The following is a 24,262-nucleotide window of genomic DNA, read 5'->3' as shown; positions in this document are numbered from 1 at the left end:
CAGTTACCACCAGGCTGCACCATTTTCTCCTCTGCTTAGAACAGCATCTACTTGCAGCCACTATGAGCTAAGGGATCCAAACTGTTCTTTCTCATGGCTTCTTGCCTGTAAATGAGTAGCCATTGCAGCTCCTAGCAAACACAGCAGAAGTGCTTGTGTTGAATTTTGTCTTTTTTCTACAGATTCAGGTTGATCTTGCTAGATGGGCCACTTTAATCAGTCATATCGATACACCTGTGGGCTTAAAATGGCACTGACATTTCAAGGGTTTTTGTTGGAGGGGGCATGAGTCATAAAGCATGGGCTTGGGGGTTTGGCGTATGCTGGCAACATACAGCTTTTACATCAGCTAGTCCCCAGGATTTGGTGGAGAGGAGAAGTAGCTATGCATCCATGGAAGGCTTTCTCCATCTTTGGCTGATTCTCAGGTTGTCAGTATTGTTTTCATCCTGCCATCTTCACTGTTGCTGTTGGTGACTATCAGTCGTGATACTACTGACATAGTAGTTCTTTCCACTGAAAACTTCCAGGTGCACCTGTACAGGTTCTGCTACAGGGGACCTCTTCTCCTCACCTTCAGTTTTGAATGGCATCAAGCTTTTAATTTTTAGGATATACTGCGAAGTTTATCCCTTCACCTAATTTACTGTATTTTCAAGTATGATCATGTGTTTTTGTTATGGCTTGTTTTTTACTAATATCAAACATGCCAAATCTCCAGACCAGATGCCATTTTTATCTTTCACAACTGGAGCAAGCATGTGAAGGCAAGTTGTTCCATGAGGGCTGGAACCAGGGATGCCTGACCACTCCATTTGCCTCCCTGCGCTCCCTCTGATCCTCCCCATGCCTGGGGCTTTCCCACCCCAACCACCCCACTGCACCTTACACACCGGGCCCTTCCCCAAATCTCCTGCAGAGACATCACTGCTCCAATGCTGCACGGCTGTGAGTAGCAGCAAGAGCTCAACTTGCTGCTTGGGAAACATGGGCAAACTGGTCTGGCATCAGGATCAGGGGCATTTTAAAGTGAAATAAAGTAATTTCTCTTTTTAAGCTTGATTCTCCTCTAATAACTTACAGATATGTATCAGCACAATTCAGTTAATCCCTCATAATAAAGAAAAGTGCTTCATTTAAGCTGGAGAAACATTTATAAATGCCATTAATTCATGCTCTCTGTTTTTCCCCACTTGTAGTCTTCTGCTTCCAGGCCTTTCTTTCTTATTCACTTTACCTTTGAGCCCCATCTGGTCTATCCACTGCTTCAAGCCTAGCTATGGTGAGATTTCCAGCTATGCCCTCAGTCACTTTTGCCTTAGTATCACCTCCTATGTGGAAAGAGAACATCCTCAAACATGTCTATAGGATGCACACTCATGTCTGGGATGCAGTTCCAAGTTGTCCTCCTTTTCTCCTAAAGCTATACATTGGTTTGCCTAAGTCTTTCCAGACATTATCACAGTATTTGCTCTTGCTTCACGTACAATCCTACACAATCCTGTTGAGAAACAACTCCTGAAGTTCTGCGACAATACTCTGGCCTCCTTTTGTTTCATATTCTTTATGCCTTTCAACATACATTTTTTTCCATTACCTGTTTCTTTAATGTTTCCTTCCCTCGCATATTTGCCATATGACAAATGCATTCTTCACTTGACCATTACTAGATCTGTATGGGAGTGATCCAAATCTTGTGGGCAGGCCTAGTTTTGGATTAGGAGCCAAACGGATTTAGACCTGTTCTGATTTAGGAGTTTAGTACAGGCATCTCCAGGCCTGAGAACTTTCAAAGTACTCCTACGTGGTAGCTGGTTCAGAGAGGAAGTTTTCAGCTAGGCAGATTTATAGTATTCAAATATATAGAATCTAGCACCACTGATCTACCACATCCTGATGTCAAATGATTCATTAGTCTGGGACCTTCTTCTGTCTCAGACTGGTGATCTTCCCAGAAATTACTAGCCAGGACAGGTAGGCTATGTTTCCAAGCAGGTGGCTGGATACAAGCTGGATCACTAGCCATGAGGGGAGGTGACCACTCAGCCACATGACCAGCTTCTACAGCAATGAATAGATATTTCCAATATGTCTCGGTAAACGAATGATTTGTAACTCTCTGTACAAAGATCATCAGGAACTACGCGTGCCCAGGATTCCATATAAAACCAACACAGATCATCATTGCAGAGATTATAGATATTGGAACGTTAAAGGTCTCGGATAACAAATTGGTAAGACCCTGAAAAGTGCACGTCAAACTTGAGATGCTGGAGCTGACATTGCAAGACTGTGGTGGGGAGACACTGCAAGGTCTTGGAGGACAGACTGAGGTCTGAATCCTAAATGACTTCAGCCTATTGCTAGACACCATTCATGGGGAATGCTGCTTAATTTTTGTGGACAATGACTCCCCTTCCTCTAAGCCTTAAAATGCACTGTACACCCAAACTTGCCTTCTTCAAAAAATTTATTAAAAGATGAAAGTATACCACTGTTGATAAAAGCGATCATTTTATTCTCCTTATGGCTATGACAATGGCAAGCACCTTAAAGGGTGTACACACCGAGGAGAGTCAGTAATTTAGCAATTTTTTTTTTTCCATGCTACTGAAAAACTTTAGTTTTTTGTTAATATTGTCATTGATCGAGCTGTACACTTACACTTGTTAAGTACTTGAAATAGGATAAAAAGATTTTATGCTGCTCTGCTGGACTGTTGCAACTATTTTGTCATAAGAAACAGCTGAATTTGGGACCCTCAAATTGCTGAACACAAAAATATCACATTCAGTTCATGGGAAGCAAAACTAGCAGAGCCACCTTTCCTTCTGCTCCATTCCCATGTTGCCTGGGCTTGGGGAATTACCTGTGACAGAAGTCAAAGAAGACATGGGGCTGCTGAGCCTGGTTGTCTGGCAAAACACTCCCCAGGAGACTACCAGATGAGAATTATGGTAGTCAAGTGCACTGCTCTGCGATAGCTGCACCTCCTCTGGACTGGGGGTAATTAGTTATGGGGCAATGTCAGCTTGATACTAGGACAGGGTTTCTTCCATTCTGGAATAAACTACTCCCTCTTTAAAGAAGCTTTACAGTCACATTATATCCAACAACCGGTATTATCACTTGGATCTGGCCTAATAGCTGTATTTTACATATCTAAATTGCCAAGTTATTGAAAACTAGAAGCCAAATTTGTATTTCATATATTGTAGCATAACGTATTTTCTTCTGTAGAATAAATGTCATTTAAATATCACTCAGGACCAAGGGCGATTGGCCTGGGATGTTTGATAAACCTTGGAGCACAAAGAAGGAATTATACAACACCAGGAAGCTACCATCATGATGGAAAACTTTGGCCTGAGCTAAGATGTACATCTCAACTTTATTCATATAAACTCTATCTGGCAACAAAAGAAATACAGAACAGTTTGACAGACAAACAGACCTGTCTTTTGTTTACAAATGCCAAGACTTCGGGATCCCTGGCTTCAGAGATGCTTGACATGCAATGTGGTGCAGCTGTGGCCATCCCAGGGAAAGCAATATTATTTGAGTATGCTCTCAGCAAATAGTGACTGAGAGTCCTGGCCTCTGAATAGTTACAGCTTGACAGCTGCTATTTGTTATGAGAAAAAATAGCAACTGTAAAGCTGCTTGCTACTTTATTTACCTGAAGCTCAGCAGCAGCCATGGTGCTAGGATATTAAAAGACAAATTTTTCGTTTAATACCTCTGACCCCAAATCACTAGGGACCAATTGGTCAGATTGCTAGCCATTAATTACCAGCATGTTTTTAATGTCTTGGCCACTTCTAAGATTAAGCGCTATCCAAAACTATTATGACAGTATATTCCTGGAATTGCGTTAACAGAGGATAATGCTGATTTTGTCTAGACAGCTTCGCAGATCCTACCTGTAAAGTGCTGATGTGGACAGGAGTCCCTGTGCCATTCACAGTGTTCTTCTTGGCAGCGTTTCCACCCTTCCCTTCCACTTGCTCTGCCTTGGCAATCTTTGCTTTTTCAGCTTCAATTCTCTTTGGATTGTTTAGCATTACCTGAACCACCGCATATTCCACCAGGGATGCAAACCCAAAGAGAAGGCAAACAATCAGCCAGACGTCTAAGGCCTTCACGTAAGACACTTTGGGTAGTTCAGCGGCAAGAGTGGTACATTCAGATGCCAAGCTGAGCACTGAGAAAATACCTACGGAAAGAAAAACAATATACTGAATAAAGAAAACTTATCCTTATTTACACTAGCTGTGCTCTTCCTCTGAAACAGACAACACAGAATGGTGTTTTGTAACAGTGAATGGGACTTCACAACGCGGTCGGTGTATTTTGCAGCAGGTAGACAAAGTGCACATGCCTTCAGTTAATGAACAAGTTAAACTGAATACTCATGTAGGATATTGCAGTTAATGATGAATTATTAATAATGAGTACCTTCATGTTATAAATGGAAGAAATAAGTGAGGCTAAACTGGCTGCTGTGGTTTTCCTGCTTCATCACACAACTGGGAAACAGGCTTTCCAGAGACTCACCCTACATGTGCATCTAAGTCTGGCAAGATGGAAGAGAAATACATGATACTTAAACCAAAAGACTCCAAGTCCTTTAAATTAGTCTTGAAGAGCTACTGTTGTCCCAGAAATCTGAACTGTGCTATAGCAGGGGCAATTCTCTGAATGACCTGTTCACAAGTGGGACATGCAAAACTTAGGGGAAAGGGAAGTTTTTGCTACAGAGCAAAACTGTACCAGCACATTAAAAAGCCTGTTTTCCCAATTCCTTGTGAAGATGAAAACGCTGAGGTAACTAAGGGTCTACAATCATTCCCTATTTCAGCTTCCAAGATCTAGAGGAAGCCTCCTAGATAAAGGGATTTTCAGGAAGCCCTTATCATGGAAAAAAAATACATCTGCAAAGGCTGTTGAAAGGTCACACTCATCGTCAAACTAGGTTTCAACAAGCACTACTCCTTAACAAGGCTTCCAAATGTCACCATCAACACAGGGCTTACATCACAAGAGACGAAATACAAGCCTGATCGCAAAGAGGCTCCTATGAAACGGTGAAAGTAGCATGAACAGCTACATTTGGAAAAAGTTAACTTTAGAAATGGCTGTCACATGGGGAAAACTTATTCCACTCTCCCAGTTCAGAATGTCCTATTTTGTTTTTGTGAACACTAACAATAAAAATCTTTTTACTTATGAGTCGGTGGCTTCATGAAATGTAATCGATGTCTATAGAAAATATTGGCCAAAAGGAGATGCCCAGTTAGTCTTAACTATGTTTCTTATATTGGCCATGTGTGCTATCCAAAGCATGAAAAAAATTGTAATTCATAGATCATTTTCTTCAGATCCATTTTAAGTAACTGAGGATGTGAAATGGTAATAAAACTGAAAGCATCTGTATTGGCCTATGAAAGTATTAAACTCTAGCTGATCATAAATAACATACCATTATTTTGCTGCTGTTCCCATTTGGATTTCCATAAGATTGATATGATAATTTATTTGGTAGTAATCTCAAATGGGCAACTTACTAGCTGCTAAAACACTGAAGAGAAACTGCAAAGAAACATTGCAGTCATATGATTTTAAAATACAGAATCTTATGGTGTTTTATTTTGAAATGTGTAATAACAACATATCATTGCAAAGCTGGATTTGTTTGTCCACTGGGATAATACAGAATGGCCAAATGTGCTATGTCAGATCATAATGATACGGCAAATACTGAATGAACAAACAAACCTCAGCGTCCACTCTGGCTTATTTTCGATCTACTGTATCTGAAGCACTCAAGTATAAACATGCCCATAAGGATAAAGTCAGCATAGAATAGTCTCCTTTTTTACAAATTTATTTTCACTGACCAACACCAGCTGTCACGGACTGAACACTAATTATGGATCATAGTGAACTGCAATAACAAGTACAAATAAGGCTGTATTGCCTCTTAACATATAATGGACACCTCTGCCGAAGCCCAGCTTTCTGTTTGATCTCTAACAGTGTGCTGTATCCAGTACACGCCATGTCTACGCTGGAATTCTGAAAGGCAGCCTCTACCCTTACCCTGCATACCCAAGTTAGCCAATGATATGGACCGGCTCAACATCTTGGATATCGTAATTTTTTCCTACTAAATTTAGAAGTGTTTGCTATCTTAATATATGAGTATTATTATCATGCCTAGTGCTTAAAACATTTGTACAACCACTTAGTAGAGCTTAAAATACTAGATCTCGGATTTAATTCTACAAAACTAAGATAAATTCTACTACTTGAACAGATTTTAGTGGTTCTTTCATCAATTTGTTCAGTAGAGCAATTGAGGTCATGGTGACCTGCTGCTAATTTCAATTTGCCTGGATTCCTAGGATGAAAAGTTCATTCTCAGAGTTTGAGAAACTTCTAGGTTTTTCAGATAACAATAAAGTGAGATAGAAGCACAGAAATATTCTATTAAGCAACCACTTGCTGCCAGATCAGAGTTGGAGTCCCTAGTACCAGTTTAACAGTTTAAGCTGCACCTCTGGCAGCAGCTGCACTAGGTACCTTACCTAACACAGTCCAAAGCCCAGGGATCAAACTGAGTAAGGAGAATGAATAAACTGCAAGATCACTTATTTAAAACAAAACAAAAAAAAAAAAAAGGAAAGGAAACAAAAAAATCCCCCTTTTCTTCTCAGGGAGCACTAAAGAGAAGGGACAGAGCTGCTTCCTCCACACTTACCAAGTAAAGGGAAAGTTGGCCTTTCTAGGAAATACCTCTGCATTTTTACCCCTAGAGTGGCATCCCTCTCGATGGCAAAGTTTAGCTTATCAGGAAGGTTAGTTAGCTCCCAGCCTAAAGCATGATTGTACAGAGCTACTATTTTAAAAATACTGCCTGAAGTTACATGTGGATAATATCAGAAAGTGCCAATCCAGCAAAGCACTTCAGCACATGCTGCCAGATAAATAAATCTCCCTTTTTTGAATCCATCAAACTTACTGGCCTCAGCATTATATCCTGGCAGTGAATTCCACAGGTTAATTACATGCTGTATAAAACAGTATTTTCTGGTTTATATTACTGCTTTAAAAATGTCTGGCTTCATCTCACTAATGTAACTGAAAAAGGTAATATTCTGTCTTCCTTTCCTTATAACCTGATATCTCTAATACATTCTCTTCTCCCATTAAACTTCATAAACTAAGAGACATACTCTTGCCAATCCTTCTTCATATAACACTTCTAAAATATATCTTTATCTTCCTCTGAGACCCTACATTTGTTACAATTTTATTAAATGAAATCACTAGAACTAAGATAGATCTGAGGATGGAAGTGATGGGGCAGTGACATGCCTGGCACCAGATCTAGCTGTCCTTTATATGAGTGGAACATATCATCACTACTCCAAGCCTTCAGTTACCCTGTTGTACCCCTCCCTGTGCTCTGGACTAATGCTCCACGCTCTCAGGCTGCTACGCATGGACAGAAGTCCGATGTCCCTCAGATCCCTACAGCTCCAGGGAAGATTTCGCTCCCTTCAGGGATCACAGAGCAGTGAAGGAAAGAAAGGAATTTTTTAAACAGATACTGGCACACTGTCCACCTGTAAAGAACTGGAGAGTCCTCTGTTGGACTCATTAAAAGGTGAAACACCAACATTTAATTAGAAAGAGACATTCAGTGATATCAGCCTTTATGTTGCTTTGCCACAGCTGTCCAGGTACCAGGCCTTTGTGGACTTCCCTACCACCAGATGATCTGGGTGAAATGTTACAAGGCTCGCAGCTTAGTTAGTTCCTACATGGACAAAGTCTTCTTCAAACAAACATACATCCTTCTCCCAGAGCATTAATCAGTCTACAAAAACATATTCTGCTTACTGGTTTGTGAAATACCCCTAAATCACCTGGAAACTTCTGAGATGCCTAGTTGTGAGGAGCAGTAGCCCACTATACTTAATTCTAAGGACAACTGTATTAAGATGTTCATAAGTAAATCTGAAGTAGCTTCTCATCTGATGAGATCTGTACCTAGCCATTGAGCGTGTAGTAGCATTGGTAACACTTTTTTTGGGTTAGATGTCATCCATTTGACACAGAAATGTTAATCTTGTTTTGATTTCAAGGTCAACTACCTTCAAGGATGTAGCTAGAAGAGCTAGTTTGTCACCCCCTTGCAAACTGAAAAAACAAAATTTACCCCAGTGACAGTGCCACCAATTTGCATTACTAAATACGGGCTCATGACTAAAGGATGGTCAGATTTAGCAGGTTTTACTTCTCCAGGGAGTGAGGAAAAGTCACGTAACCAGGCCAATGGCCAGTATCTTTGAAAAGGCATTATTTCAGAAACGCTAACACATAAAAGGAGCCAATAAACACTTATAAGAAATGAAAACAAATAATAAATAAGCATGCATGTTTAGTCACAAAGACATGTTACATAAATCGGCACTATACATCTTATAAATCTATCAGTAAGCCTGTCTGGCCAGCTATTTGAAGTGCAGGATTATAAAAGTAGAAATACAGCTCAGGTTTTGATCCTATTGGAGCTTACTACATGAAAAATATTTCCAATTCTGGTTTCTATCTTTTTAATTTAAGGCATTCTACATGTTCCCCACACTTTTTTTTTTCTTAAAGTGTTTTATGGTTCGCATTATGGAATGCATCCTTGCTACTTTTCAAGGTAAGAGATTATATTTGTTATTTGCTATCAAACTGATATACACTGTGACTCCTCCCCAAGCAAGTATTAATATTTTTAATGGTCAAGAAAATACAATAAATATATTTAAATAGTGGTTTTGTTACATTTAATTAGAGCAAGGTAGCCAATGCTGACTCAGAAGCCAAAAGTAGCACTCCAGTCATAGTTCTTCAGATTTTTTACAGCTCTTAGTTTATTTTGCCTGTCATATCACTGGAGGAGGCAAAGGCATGGTAGATGACCTGAGACAGGAGCAGCGGGGCTCAGGCCAGGGGGTATGTGGACACTTTTCCACCTAACAAAACTCAGCAGGCGCCCTTCCAGTCCAGCTGGCTCTGAACGCAGGGATTTCAGCTACCCGCTACCGCAAGACTACTGATCACAGACGTGGGCTGGTAAAGTGATGTGGCAGGTCCTGACTCCAAGGGTCTCCAGTGCTTATCAGCACGTGTGAGGCTGCACAGGACTCATGTCCTGGGGGGTGTGGAGGTTCAGGTGTGGCTGAGAGGTTTCTGAGAAAGGCACGGGGCTGGAGGGATTCTGCAACTGCACCCCTGGGGTCTTGAAAACAGGTGTGCTGAACCTCCTGGGACACGGAAAAGATTTAGAAAATAAGGGGTATGGACTTGTGGAGGAGCGCCAGGGAAAAGGGGAGCACGGGGAGGCCAGAGCATGGAGAACGAGAAGTCATGGCATGGGGACAGGAATCCAGACAGGAGAAGTGTCAGGATGCAAGAGCCCACCTCTGCATTTCATTGAGCTCTTGGGGTCAGCAGGCGTGGCCACCCGAGAGCTGGAGTCCCATGTACAATCCAATTAGTCAAGATAATATTGTTTTGATTAACTCTGTGTCCTACTATCTCATAATAAATGAAGGGCCCACCTCCTGGTTTGTGATGAGCAGCACAAAATCACGAGCCTGAAGTACTCTCATGAACTGAGGCTCTAATGAAATAAAACTAATCAGGTAACAAGGATGGTAATTCTTTTCCAGACATGATTCTAGTTCTATTACTCTCCAAAAAAAACTGCTCCAAGAGGTAGCTATTTAAAGCCCTATTTCCTGCTTTCTTACTGATTATTCAGATGTTCAAATTCCTATAAACTGTGTATTGCCACAGTGTCTGCAGCATCACCTGTACATGGACAGGATCAGATCTGACTGGGTTGAGAGGAGCAGAGACAGTGTGCTTGTCACATAAGTGCTGGAAGCGTTATCAAGCGAAGTCTCAATGTGGAGGTGGATTTTACAGGACTAGGAATGAGGAGGTTTCAGTGAAAATGATGAGCGGGTAATGGAATTGAAGTTGCTTTCAGTGTCCAGTGTCATGTTGTCAAAGCAACTGAGAATGGCTCAATGGCATTAAAGTGGATTGTGACGGTACGTGTAAACGCAGGTTACCCAGTGGGACTCTTGCAGCACTTGCATCAGGATTGATCCAAAATGACAGCCAGGATAGAACAACAATTAGCAATGTAGGAGCATAAACACCCATCATGTAAAATCCAACTTGTCTTCTTAAAGTGAAGATTACTTCTACACAAGTGTAATAACCTTTAAAGAAATAAATGCATTAATGTTTAATGTGCTTTGCAGGTCACGCTCTTCAGATCCGTATCTTCTAGGTCTTTTTCCATTTAAGATTAAAAGTTCAATGATTTGATTTTCTTTATAAAGGCAAAGAGCTTAATTTGGAAAAAAAAAGTTCAAAACACATAACTGCATAACTGCCAAGTGTGATCAGGCATGGGGTACTCTCCGTGCTCCATAAGGCACCCTCCGTCTTTTCACAGCACATCAGTTACAGGCAGTTAAAGTGACTCTCATCTTGGTGCTGGCTTCAAGATGCAGTCCAGATAAAACCGATGGGGTATAGCCGTCATAATAGCTTAAGCTCATCTGAAAATCCTACTAAGCAGTAATTTGTGCAAAACATGGAATTAAGAAATATTAGTGTAGAAAGTTTAGAATGGAAAGAGGGAATCTGAATGTGACTCTAAGCAAAGAATCCCCCAGTACTGAAACCTGGTACAGGTGACTTCTAAAATTGGTACAGACCTTTAAAAAAAGACTCTAAAACCACTAAATTTTGTAAAGAAGGAATGCTGCCTCAAATCTTTTAAAATGGGGATCTAAATCACACAAACATTTAAGATATCCATTAAGATGAATTCAATCAAAAATAAAGCTGCAGATACTAGAGGTTTTGCTGGAGATAGCAGATGGATCAGGAAGTCCAATAACCAGAAAACAAATTCTGTTCATAGCTTCACTTAATTAGAAAAAGTGGCATTTTTATGTTAATATTAACACAATAGCATTGTAAAAACAGTGTCATAAACTATTCTATCACACGGAAAAGGCATTCCTATGCTATATTACAGCAATTTCACAATTCAGATCAGTCTATATCTATAAATAAAGTTGGTGCAAAGCTGATTTAGGAGACAGAATCTGTCAAAAATATATTTATATTCTATATTCTATTAATGAAGTGCCATAGAATGATTAGTCTTCTTAAAAGTGCTGTTTGGGCATACAATACTCAAAACAACAAAACAATAAAACGTTAAGGAAAAATTCCCTTGTAGTAGATATTATATGGTATTTCATAGTTCATTCTACCTTCTTCAGTGATCTGTTGTCTGACAAATTTCTCCGCTATAGTTTCTGAATTGTTTCCAGATACTTTCAGGTTTTATTTTCAAATGAGGGATGACCTTTAAAATCATAATTTGCTTGCTTTATGCCGGAAATGCATTCTGTATGGCTTTGTATTGTCTTTCATCAGGCAGAAAATAGTATCTATTGCCCTCACCATTCAGCTCGTGAGGACCTATTTGGATCTGTCACACATTTTGATCAACAAAGAATAGGCAGTTTGCAAATTTAAATATTCAATTTACTGCCACAAAAAGTCACCCCAAATTTGTTGACCCTCTTTCTACTTCGGTATGACAAAACATCAGTTGACATGAATAGGCAGTAAGTATTAAGTTCTTTGCAATCGGCAAGAATCTCCTATGTAAGCTGTAACTTTGAAAATTTGCTTGTACATGCAACACTGCCTCTTGATTACCTGATAAAATCCTTAAGTGAATTAAATTTCACTGTGTGCAAAATCTTTGTTAAAGACCTTCAATATAAGAATTTAAGGTAAAACAAACAACTACCGACTACTGAAAACAACCTTTGAAAATACTTCAGAGTACTAAAATATTCCATCAACATTAATCAAGTATTAATTCCAGTCTTGGTTAAGAGATTAACACGGATGCTCTTAATTTTCAAACAAAAAGGATTTGCAATAAAAGAATTATGAAAACTTTTTAAAAGTTCATGTTGTCACTCCACCTACTCCAACAGTTCGCTAATGTTCTTTCTTTTATGTTCAAAACACAGACGTACACACAAAATGGGACCATTTTACAGAACACTTTGCACAGCATTATTTCAACTTGTGGTCACAAGGTGCTGAAACTTGATACAACATTACTGATTTTCTTTCCTGTTTAATGGTGTATAATTCTTAGATTTTTCTTTAAGGTTCCTAAAAATACCTAGAATATCTAAAGATTTTTGAGGTTTTAGATATAGGGCAAAATTCAAAATTATTGTGATAACTTAAATAACAAGACATCTTGAGTCAGTATTTCCTTTTTCCCTCAAATAGAATGTAAGTCTTCCAATTTTCCCATTTGTATGAATTTTATTTGGGAATTGCAAGATCCATCCCTTTAATTTTTCACTATAGCTTTTTTTTTTTCAGCAAATTCACTGTTTAATAAAGAATAAAATTTTTTTCACTGCTAAGTAAACTTCAACTATATCCAGATTTAGATTTGAATGCAATCACTGCCAGTTGGTTGTGCTTTCACAGATGCAGAATTTTCCTGAGGGGAGCTAATTTCATATTATTTACAAATGGTAAATCACCTGAGGTACTGAATTACGTAGTTAGGCCAAGAACTCACTCATTTTGCAGTTAAAAAACCTCATTTAAATTTTCATTACCTTTTTCAAGTTAAATTCCTTAAGTCTGAGTTCTACTAAGGTTACTTGAGATCTCTTCAGACTTGGGATCTAGCTCAGGAGGAACTGCAAGTAACAGACCCTCAACTTCAGCTGAACAGTCAATGAGACACTTGCAGAGGATCCTCAGAAGCTGCAGTGCCACAGCCATCCTCCTTGACTTTTAATGGGAGATTTATTCATATGATGCAAGAGCATTGACTAAAATGTGTCCTGCTTACTTCTGTTCTCGTAGAAAGTCACAGTATGTGAGTAGTTTGGATGTAATTATAGGCAGGAATCAAGCAAGGTAGAAAAGATAAATCATGAGAAGCCAGAGTACAGAAACCATTGGATAAATTTGTGCCCATGCTCAGAAAATAATCATAGGATTGAATAAATACAGGGCTGAGGATTGTAATGACAGACTTTCTGTAATGACAGAAATTCCAGAACACTTAGAGAAAAGAAGAACCTGCAGGGTGAAGCATTACAAGCTACACTCTAACACTAGCCATCTCAAAACAAAACAAAAGTTGAAATAGAAAACCAAAATTATCCTACTTTGCTGCAACTGGCACAATTCTGTGAGAACATCCTATCAGAAAAGATAGGCATTTACTAGGATAAGAAGGTATTAGGACTATAGAAACAAAACAGTGACAGTAAGACCAGAAGACATGAAAGCAAAACCAAGAAAAGTGTTTAATCTCATCTTCAACCTAGATTTTCTATATTTGAACTAGTTTGCAGTAATTATATGTGATAGTTACTATTATATGGACTACTGGTTTGTTATAAGTAATTTATTTTCTCCCACAGAAGGTAAGACATGAGCTGGAATATCAACCATTAACCTTAAACAGCAATTGAAGGAAGCTTAAAATTTTTTACCCAGAAAATCACTTATATTACCTACCTGTGCCTTTGTAATACTTGGTACAGTTACCGTATTCGATATCCTCCTTTTTAATATCAAACTGAGGCAAAGCAATTTTCTCTAGCTGTACAGGATCTCCAGACTGCCAGATAAACCGTAAGTCATCTGTTGTGTAACCAACTACAAGAACAAAATAATAGTAAACGTTTAAAGAACCATCTCAGAGTAGACTCTGCAAGAAAATCTAGCATATATGTATCATTTCCTTCACTCTTTTTTTTTTTTCCTATTTTCTGTTCAAAGAATTAAATGCAAAAATGAAATAATCCACACCTGAATTTTTAGGTAGGCCTAAATTAGGACTTGATGGGTGGAACATTACCTTATCAGCAATATTACATTGATTAAGAGGTGTTTGTTACAGTGCTTGGTCTTTAAACAAAGAAAGTGAAGCTCTATTCTCCACAGCTTTGAAGGCTCCGTACTGTACTTCAGCAAAGCATGAAAAATATACTGAACCTTAACAGCACTCACAAGTCCTAGTAACTTCAAAAGAATTTAACAGCTCAGTAACTGTGATGAATCTTGGCTTTTGTGTAAAACAACCTTTCCACTTAGTTGTTTGGATTAAAGGCCCTGACTCATGAAAGCATTGACATTCAGGGAATACTTGACCAGGAATTTAAGCAGATCATGATTTCCTGAGTACGGACAGACTTCAGTATACATCTGAGTGCCTAAATCATGACATAGACAACACCACCAAGTGAGAGGCAGTGAAAGTTAGGCTCACAATATTCAAGCATAAAGCAATATTAATTAAATATGCAGTCATAATCATGAATTTACATGCCATTTTCCTGCTACCTTCTGTTTATTAAGGATTAATTAATTCAAACACAGATAATGCATGTTAAATGGGAATAGAGATGGTGGAACATAAAAAAGATGGAGTTGGAATGCAGCGTTTTGCAATTCAAAATCTCTGAAAAATGTTTAAAGAACTGTTATTTTTCTGGAGACATTAGACAGGGTTTTTTTAATATCTTTGAAAAACAGTTGTGATTAAAAAAGGTAAACTGTTCATAAGCTAGGTTCTCAACAGATTCACAACAACCTAATAAAAATTTCAATGTTTCAAAGCTCCATGATGGAATATAAAAAAAATTCAGTTGTTCTAATGCTTCATTCATAAAATCAGTCTCACCCCCTTACAACATACAGCAAATCACAACACTGCTCAAATCCTTTATGATATATGTTGTCTATAGGGAATGTGTAGAAATGGCGATCATAACTGCAGATACAAGAACGACTTAGTAAAAACCGGTGGCCTTTTTTGTTTTGGAAATCTAGCAACCAGAAACAAAATGCTGATTTGAAAATAACTTAAGTAGAATAAAACGGCCAATGGCTAACACCAAAAGCAGTTCCACTGAAGGAACTGGACGGACTGGCTGGAAGTCATGGGTACCATTCTCACTTTTGTCATCTGAATTAAAAGGTGGAAGAAAGTTTAGGGCATAGTGTCTTTCCAAAGGAGAAATCTCCTCCTGAATTTGAATATATCATCTTAGCATGGAAAGAGACAAAAAGGTTGTTTAAATAAAGTTATTGAGAATTTTTTTATGAGTAGTTCTTCCTTGAATAACTATACCTTGCAATGCTTGTAAAGGAATACAGACTGAGAAAGCTTGAGCAAACTTCCATTAATTTTACTGTCTCGTTCCAGTTTAACCCCAAACTGATCTAGATTTACCACAAGAATTTACTTCAGCTAATGTATGTACATATTAGTGATGGGCAAAACTACAATAGTAAAGGTAAATGCTGGCAATCAAAAACTAAACTGTAAAGCTCTGATATTACTATTACTGTTACTGTTACTATTCTTACCTTTGTCCCCACTGGGATGCCCAGCTCAGCTTTGATTAATCTTGCTCTTTCTTTGCTTTTGTCCTCCCTTCCCTAACCTCACCTTCCCCAGCAGATCTGGGGGAGTAACAAGAGAACAAAGTTTTTGTATTATAGCAGGAATGGGCTGGAGCAAGCCAGCTTCCCTCTCTCTGCTTCACCCCTGCCCTTACTCAGCAAAACAAACTGCCATGGAAGTGGGATCACCAAGGGTTGGAGTGTTGGGAAAAGGCTGTACTGCAGTAGACACCCTTATGCCTGGGGAGCAGGAAGGAAGATGGGTTTCAGAAACATTTTGGCTGCAACTTCCAGCATGGCATAAAGCCTTTCAGAGATGAGACCTGGCTTCCCCTTCATAAGACCAAATCACCTAGAGACCAGGGAAAGATTGGTAAGGGAGAGATGCCTGAGTACACCCACAACATATTTTGAAACCACTTTCAAAAGGTTTCATACTAAATGCTCTCAATGTATTGCCATCAAATACTTTTCCTTCAGAACTGTATCAAAAGAGATTCAAACAATGCCATGCATCATCAATGCAAGTAGATAAATTGGACCCCAACAACCTACAAAATAGCAACAGCTGTGGGAGTTAAAACTACCTCGAGGATCCATGGACTCTTTTTCCCAAATTATGTGTGTTTCCATTTCACTAAGTTTATTGAAAATGTTTTTATAAAACTCATCAGTTGTCATTATGTTTGATAAAAGCTACAAACAGAGTGCATGGTGCCATAACTGTAAGAAATTTTTTTGATAGGGAAATGCATATTGGTAGGAAGCAGTGAATACTAATTTCAAGATTCATTAAAAATGTTGATATGAACAATACAGAATTGATGGGGTTGTGTTTGATTCTCAGGCATTCCTAGAAGGCAACTGTTTTTATGCACAGACTGATTTACATACAGCTTTCCAATTGCATCTTGCAGCGCTGTGTATCCATAGGAAACAAGGTCAAGTCCAAAGGGCATGACAGAGTAATAGACAATCTGAAAATACAGGAATGGAATTTAAAAACAGTGTGAGCTGCCATGTTAGCAGTAGACTGTAGTAGGGAAAAAAATCATAGGTAATTGATTTTCAGCTTCTAAAATAGCAGAAAAATTTAATTAAAGTTATAATAGTAGCAGTTTGAAATAGAGCTATCTCTAGTAGTCTGAGAATAAAATTTTATAGAGTTTTAAACATATAGTAGTTCACAAATTAGAAACCTACTAATACATGACAAATTACATATAGGTCGTAAGAATAACCAAGCCAAAGGTCCGGTCTCCAGCAGTGGCCAATGGCAGACTCCTGACGAAGAGTATGAGACTACAGCAACCAGTAAATGATATTTCACCAGATATCCAGCACGAACTTAGACAGTGGTATCATGGTCTCTTTAATCCCTAATACTTCCTAGAATTCAGTTCATTTTCTCAACCAGCACTAAGCTGTTAGCTGAAATTTTCAGAGAACTAGCCATAATTACCCAAAGGTCGTTTTCCTAGCTTGTAATAAGCACCTCAAAACCAATCCGTTTTTATGTAACATGAAAATAATTTTTCCCACGTCCATAATTTTCAGTTATTTACATTGAATTTCATCTCATACTTCATTGCCTAGTCATGAGACTAATTTGTAATTCTCACTGTTGTCTGTTATCTTTACTGTTCTGAATATCTTGTCATCATCAAAAGTGCCTGCCAATTTAGTTTTCCAGATGATTTACGTTGAAGAGTGCAGGACTCAGAGAGATTTTTCTGTGTGACTCTACTTCCCCTCCTGTAGCACTAGCTGTTTATTCCTACACTCAGTTTCCTAATTCCTAACTATTTATGCAGGCAATAGCTTTCTCTCACGTGCATTGTGTATTCATGTATTTTGATAACTGGAGATTCTTTCATTAATATGCGATAATATCTCTGTAAACTAAAACTACAAGGCATAACAATTCTATAATTTAAAAAATTAAAATCTTAGAAGCATCTCACCAAACCAGAGGGCCTCCAAAAATTAATCTTACCTGCATTCATGAACTTACTGTATTATTAAAATCAACAGAATATTTTTAGAGGGTGACATTAATTTCAAACTTTATAGAATTTGGTTTTGTCATTTGGAAGTTTTCAGATAATTTTTCCATCAGAAACACTTCTATTAGTATTCACTCGATATTCACTATCTTTAAACCTAACCTTCTGACTGAAATAAGCTCATTTATAAATAGCTGCAACAGGGAAAAATGTTTTTAAAAAGTTTCAATGTTTCATTTAACATTTGCTGTTTCAAATGGGAAGTTTCTTTTACATCTGAAAGTGATTTTCTGTTTTGAAATATTAATTTCTACAGACTTCAAAGCCTGCTACGTAAACACCTGAAATCAGAACCAGGACCTTCAGAATAAGCCAAATGAAATGCTTTGATTGCCCAATATATTTTCTTCTCTGATCACTGTTGGCAAAAGTCTTGAGACTTGAGTTTTCTCATCCTGATTTAGAATTGGCAAAAAAGAACCCAGACTCTGCCGCCTTCTTTCTTTTTTCTAGCCACTTCTACTCCAGGAATAAATAGCTCATGTGACCATAATTTCAGAAGTGGTTCCCTCTTAATGGTAAAATTGCTGTATATTCAGGTAATAATTTCTTCCTCAACCAGGGCACTATGTTCCAGTTCACACCAGAAGAAAATTCACTCAGTTAGGTAATTGAGCCTAATCTGTACAAATCATTGTGTCTACAAACTCTCCAGATCTTTAATTCACTATGAAATCCTTTTTAATCAACCAATTTGCTATTTTCAGTGGATGATTATTTTTATGGCATGGTGTATACCTCTGATAAACCAAGCCTAACCACAGAAACATATGCGTTAATTGCAATGAAACTAAACAATATTTTTGGGTCTTCTGAAAAAAAATCTATATCCAGTAAGGCATGGAAATTAATCAGGATTATGTCCCAGTACATTTACAACACATTTATATCCACAAATTTTGTAATTTTTGCCCTTCCCTATATCATTAGTAAGTAACCATAATTTTCTTCAGTTTAGTTTAGTAGAAATTCAAGCGGTGTGCAAATTATATTGTTTTGCTGAAGGCTTTACTTCAGATATCTTATCCATTCCATTACGCTTCTAGGAATCCAAGCAATTATCAAAAGGGTTTAAATTTTGTTTCTAATAATACTAGTTCACTTAATGTGATAGCTTAACATGACATACAAATGTAGATACACTTCAGATTTCTAGTACATTCTGTGCTATCAACTGACATACTTTAAAACATCCGCATATGTTTTCTTTATACACAGTTTATTGTAGTATTATTTACAAACTCATATAAATTTAAATATTAGTCATAAACTGTATTACGTTACTAAGTCTAACACAGCAGATATATCTACCTCATAGAAAGTAATTTTAAAAAAGAGTAGAATTATCTCAATAAAATACCTCATGCTGACCAGGACATCTCCATCCCGAAATATAAAAAGAAGGATATTTTCTTGTGTGACATCATGGAAGTTAGCATTTTTTTCATTTGCAAAGAATAAGTCTGGCTTCCAAAGACATTTAAACATTGTTGGATCCACTGTCAGTGTATCTGAACCTCTCCAGTCATTGGGCAGTTTGAGTCTGGGGTCATTCCACTTCTGTCTTAGGAAGATGTTGACCCTATAATCCTGATGGGAAGAATACATAAATATTAGATGAGCCAAAAGTCTAGCCAAAAACCCACGGATAAAGAAAGCCATTCTATCAGACTGAAAGAGAAAAGCAATTTATGCCCTGATTTTTCTACCACAAAGTTATTAATCACTATTCAAATGACATTGGTAAGTGTTAAGTTTACTACAAATTGGTAGATGATGTCTCACTCATGTTTGGAATATGGTAACATTTTTTTCAAAAAGGACCAAATTCTTCCCCCAGGATCATTTTTCTGTCTCCTTGATATTAGTCCTCTGTTACCCAGGCATAGAGAAGAGCATACAGCAGGACAGAGGGAGGCCATAGCTTGACCACACTAAATTGCTGCAAGCAGCAGGCACAATAGCACTTCTATCAGGATATCCTGTGAGCATAAATTCCAGCTTATTCTCCATTTGGTTAAGTGGCACACTGATGGCAAAATATCACACTATAAAACCAGAAAACAGACCAGGTAGATAATAGATTTTACAATACCCACCCAGAATGCAGCCCCAGACCTTGTAACAGTGATTTAGGCCTCTCTTGGTAACTGAGCAAAACGGATGCCAGCTTGCAACACAAGTACTGAGGTAGCATGCTTGAAAGGAGACACAGAGTAGGTCTCAAAGAGGCAAAATCAAGACTTTACACAGAGGAAACTTCCTTCTGAATTCAGCAGGACTCTTGCTCAAGGATGGACAGTAGTAGAGCCATGCTCAATGAGTACCTAGTTCTGCCTTCGGGAATTGGAGTGGCATGTGCCTCAGGTCAAAACGATACCTGCACATGTTCTGTCCTTAGTGAAAGCTGTGTGCATCCAAAGGAAAAATCTGACCCAGTATGTCAGTTATGATTTTTCAGTCTTACCTCTAAGTCTTTTTGCTTTTTACATTTACATTTAAGCCAGTGTCTCCTTTTTATGTATATGTAAACCAAGCCGGTCACAAACAGAAAAAGAATCAAGGTATTGTTGAAATAAAGTAAAAAACAAACAAACCAACCAAAATTTTATAAGTAAGATAACTTCTATGTCCAGTCTTCCTAGTTGTTTATTAGGTACAAAGCATCCTGAGATAAGGGCTGTGCATTTCAGAGCAGTGAAAACACTGCTACTGCTTGATAATTACAGCAAAATGCTAGAAATCGGTGAGTGAAGGCTCTCAAGATATTTTTGTTTGTCAATGTATTCTGCATAACAAACTAATTTTACAAAGACGTTTATTTTACATTTTAATGCCCTCTTATGCATTTTTCTGTTGATACAATGTGAGTTCTCTTCTGTTGTACTTACTATAATATATACGTTTACAGTCCAAGGCAAGTGCCGTGTTGAGACAGTCATGCTGACTCCAACAGAAAGAAGTTCATTTGGCTAAGACTTCATGCAGAATAATTTATCCTGTTGATTTACCCTGTTAATTGGAATATGGTGCCCACTTTCCAATGTCCAGTGCACCAGTGAGATCAGCCCAGGTGTTTCTTTATTACACTCTACCGTGTAATACTTTTCATTAGATCATTCTAAGGAAAAGCAAAGCATCAAAACTAAGTAGAAAGAACTGAAGCAATATTTATTAATGGTCATAGTTCTGAGAGATATGTTACTCATTGTCAGTCCGTTTTTGAAAAAATATATGTAGTCTGGCTCTTATTTATACAAAGACCTATATTATCTTGTCAAAGTAAAGGAGTCTGAAATAATAGTTGATATGAAGTGACTGTACTGGAAGGCTTTCATTGAGAAGCTTCAGAACTGGAGGGAATTCAGGTCATTATCTCAGAAAGCATCTTTTCAATTTTGTGTATATAATTGAAAATTTACTTCCTTCTTGCTGAAGTTCCCATTCCGTATGCACTTCTTGTCTCAGCGAAAACAATTACTTTAAACCATATGAGATAAATACTGCATACCATTCATGCTCACAAGCGTTACACTATTCATTACACCAAAATTAAGTTCCCCATAAACAAGTGCATTACCCTAATTTTAACAAAATAAAATGCCTTCTTAAAGCCACAGGCAAATGAAAAGCAGTGTCCAACTCTTGCCTCCAGCTTACCCATTCAGGAGGAGAAGTTTATATCACCGAAAAGCAGAATGCACTGGCAAAATAAGAACTGGAAGTAAGATCAGGTGGATTCTATTTTATTTCCTTCCTTGCTATATTAAAAATGAACTTAAATATACCCAACAACATGATGTTGTGACCTTCTAAGAACTTGATTCTGTTCCCATTTAAGTCAATGGAAGAAAAATCTCATTAGCCTAAAATAGGTACATTCAGACCTTCCTAAATGACTAGAAACTTGTGACAGGGTATACATAAAGAGGAAGGCCACCAACATACTTGAGGCAATATAGAAAATGTAGAATGCAGCAAAGAGATGGCAGGAAACAAAACGGTGGCTAGCCAGACAATGATGTGAAGAAGGGCTTCTTTTTAGAAGAATATGAACTATTAGAGCGTCTGGAAGCAATATACAGTATGATCTGGTATAAATCTATTTTGAAAGAAGTCTGCAGTCAGTCCTCTCAAATTTGGGCAATGAATTTTAAGATTCAGTATGTGCACTACAATTAGGTCCAACAGGGGCTGAAGAAGTGGTCTACATGAAGCACACAGTCTCCTTCCTATACATTTTACAAACATTCTTTGAATATTGCAGAATAATTGGCATTTTATAATAAAGGAGAGTCAAATAGCAATTAAAAAGCCTGAAACTAGGGTGGGGTGGAAGAGATATTCATCAGCATTAGAGCTAGGAGGACCTGGTAGGTAAAAAGAACCACAGAAGTATTCTACAGGGCTTTGTTTTCCCATGAAACTCAAACAGAAGGCAAGTTGTTTTCAGGGAGGTTGAAAGGGGAGGCCTTCTAGGAAATATTTCAAATGCAACCTACTAAACAGTTGGCACGTGGCCAGAAAAACTCCTCAGGCCAGAAACCAGGCTCAGCCAACACATCTCTTTCTGCAAACTGGAGCACACAGAAGATCATGAAAGGCTTTTTCTACATGAACTGCACTCATACAAAGAAAGGAACCATAATAGCACTGTCTGTTAATGAAGTAGAAAATATCATTTTTAAGATTAAAATAAGGAAACTGAATACATAGACATTATATACATAGATATTAAAAAGACCTTTCTGCAAAGTTTTAAAGCAAAGGACAAGGAGGAAGTGGTGTTTTGCCATTAAAGTCAGTTAAGAAATGTTACATTGCAAGTACAAACCTTGAATATATATTCTGTAGACAGAGGGTCAGTTCATCAGCACAGCTAAAGTATTATAGCCCTATGGGTATTTATACCAGAAAGGATCTATCTCTAGGAATCCTTGACTGGTCACCCAGTCCATAACAGTTTCTAAATGCATAATCACCACGTTAACCCACAAAACTGCAGTCTAAAAAAAGACATCTGCAAAATCAGAAGCAGAGTTAGCAGGGGGATCCTAGACAAGTAGTCTAATGAGCTAGAAAGAAACGATTTACAGGATTCAGGATAAAGGGAGCTTACTGGAAGGTAGCAGCTCTGATATAAGCTCTTCTCCATTTTAGCTGTACAAATTCTTATTCACTCTGTAGTTAACTAATTTTTTGTTCAGTCTTTCCAGGTAACTTGTTTGATAGATGTGTGAAAATGTCACAATTCTCTCAAATATTCAACAACACGACACAAATACTACCCTTTCTAGACACAGAGCAAACATTTGCCCTTCAGTTTCTTCACAAGGGCTTGATTAAAGCAATACAGGCTTCTGGGCATAGGATCCACACTATAGGTCCTATCTTGCCTCAGACCAATATTACTTCAAACCTGTCAATGCTTTTCTATAAATTCATTTCTCCCTTAAAACTAGATAGACTCTACCTCAGTGGGAGGTAACCTCTGCTCATTTTTTGTTGAGGATGAGCCAACTGCGTAACTAAGAATGTAATTGTCATGAGACCAGAAGGATATCAAGCAAAAGAATAACTGAAAATAATTTTGTGGGATTCCTGAAATATGTGAGGAACTATCATAACCAGCCACCATGATGTCAAGGCGAGGGACACTTTGGGACCCTGTTGACTAGAAGTTCCAGGCATTAAGCCCAGAGTTGGCTATTTCAGAGGGGGGTCTAAGAGTGCGATACAGGACATCTTGCAGAAGACAATTCCTTCTGCATCTCTTTTAACATCCTTCTGAATGAAAGGAGATCAGCATGCTGAAAGGCCTTTTCTCACTGGCACTCTTCACATTTGTTGAGCCTTCTACCACAACCTCACTTCCAATCACCTGGCACCCATGGACATTTTTTCCCACCCTTCCATTGCCCAGAAGAAGGAATCGTCCCTTTAGCGTGGCTAAAACAGGATGCTTTATCCCCACATAGATTTTGTGAAAGCCTATGAATCCAGCTATAACAGCCAGAAGTGGCTATGGAGCCAAGAATCGTCATGATACTTCATCAGCTGAAATACTTAGAAATACACTATTTCACAGATTTTGGTATCAGTAATGATATCACTCCAACCAGTTTAGTAGCTTCTGGTAACTTTAGAGACAGTCAAGAAATCACTACTCCTTGTGATTCACACCAACGCCTGAGACAGCAGAGACGCAGACAGCCACTCTCTTCTCCAACACTGAGGAACCGTTTTCAGCAGTCCTGTTACTGCCTGCAAATGTATGTCTCTCCTTTCTGAATGCAAAAGGCCCCTCTGGTCCTTCATGGAGCTGGTGCCTCAGCTCCAGGAAACACTTTTCCTGTGATTCTGACGGTACAAGTTTTTTTCTAGTCTAAGGGACTTGCTTCTACTATCTGGTGCATTACCCAAACCACCTGAAGACAAGCACCATGCTGTCCCCAAGAGAGCAGTGGTTCCTGAATGTCCACAGGACATTCCAATGCCCACTGCAGTAGGAAGAGTTTCCCAAGAGATATATGGAAGAACAGATTGGCCATTTCTTTACTCAGTGCTTCCTGTGATATGTTATGGCAACCAGGAAGTAATCCAAACTTCACATAAACACGCTTAGCTATCAT

General features: G+C 38.2%; 1 protein-coding gene across 2 annotated transcripts in view; it reads right to left on the bottom strand.

Annotated features, from left to right (window-relative positions):
- Positions 1-24,262, bottom strand: part of GLRB (glycine receptor beta) — a 51,323-nt gene that overhangs the window by 9,235 nt on the left and 17,826 nt on the right. Inside the window, exons 5-9 of one of the 2 annotated variants that reach the window (XM_075091006.1) lie at positions 18,991-19,220; positions 16,459-16,541; positions 13,672-13,812; positions 10,143-10,295; positions 3,924-4,216 (exon numbers count right to left, since the gene is read on the bottom strand). In XM_075091006.1, the coding sequence (XP_074947107.1) occupies positions 3,924-4,216; positions 10,143-10,295; positions 13,672-13,812; positions 16,459-16,541; positions 18,991-19,220 (900 nt within the window). The remainder of the gene's footprint in view (positions 1-3,923; positions 4,217-10,142; positions 10,296-13,671; positions 13,813-16,458; positions 16,542-18,990; positions 19,221-24,262) is intronic. The other variant, XM_075091007.1, reaches the window with a different exon arrangement.

This window comes from Phalacrocorax aristotelis, chromosome 4, assembly GCF_949628215.1.
Source record: "Phalacrocorax aristotelis chromosome 4, bGulAri2.1, whole genome shotgun sequence".
NCBI classification, from domain to species: Eukaryota; Metazoa; Chordata; class Aves; order Suliformes; family Phalacrocoracidae; genus Phalacrocorax; species Phalacrocorax aristotelis.
Note: the sequence above shows the minus strand (reverse complement) of the source record. Positions and strands in the feature narration are given on the sequence as shown.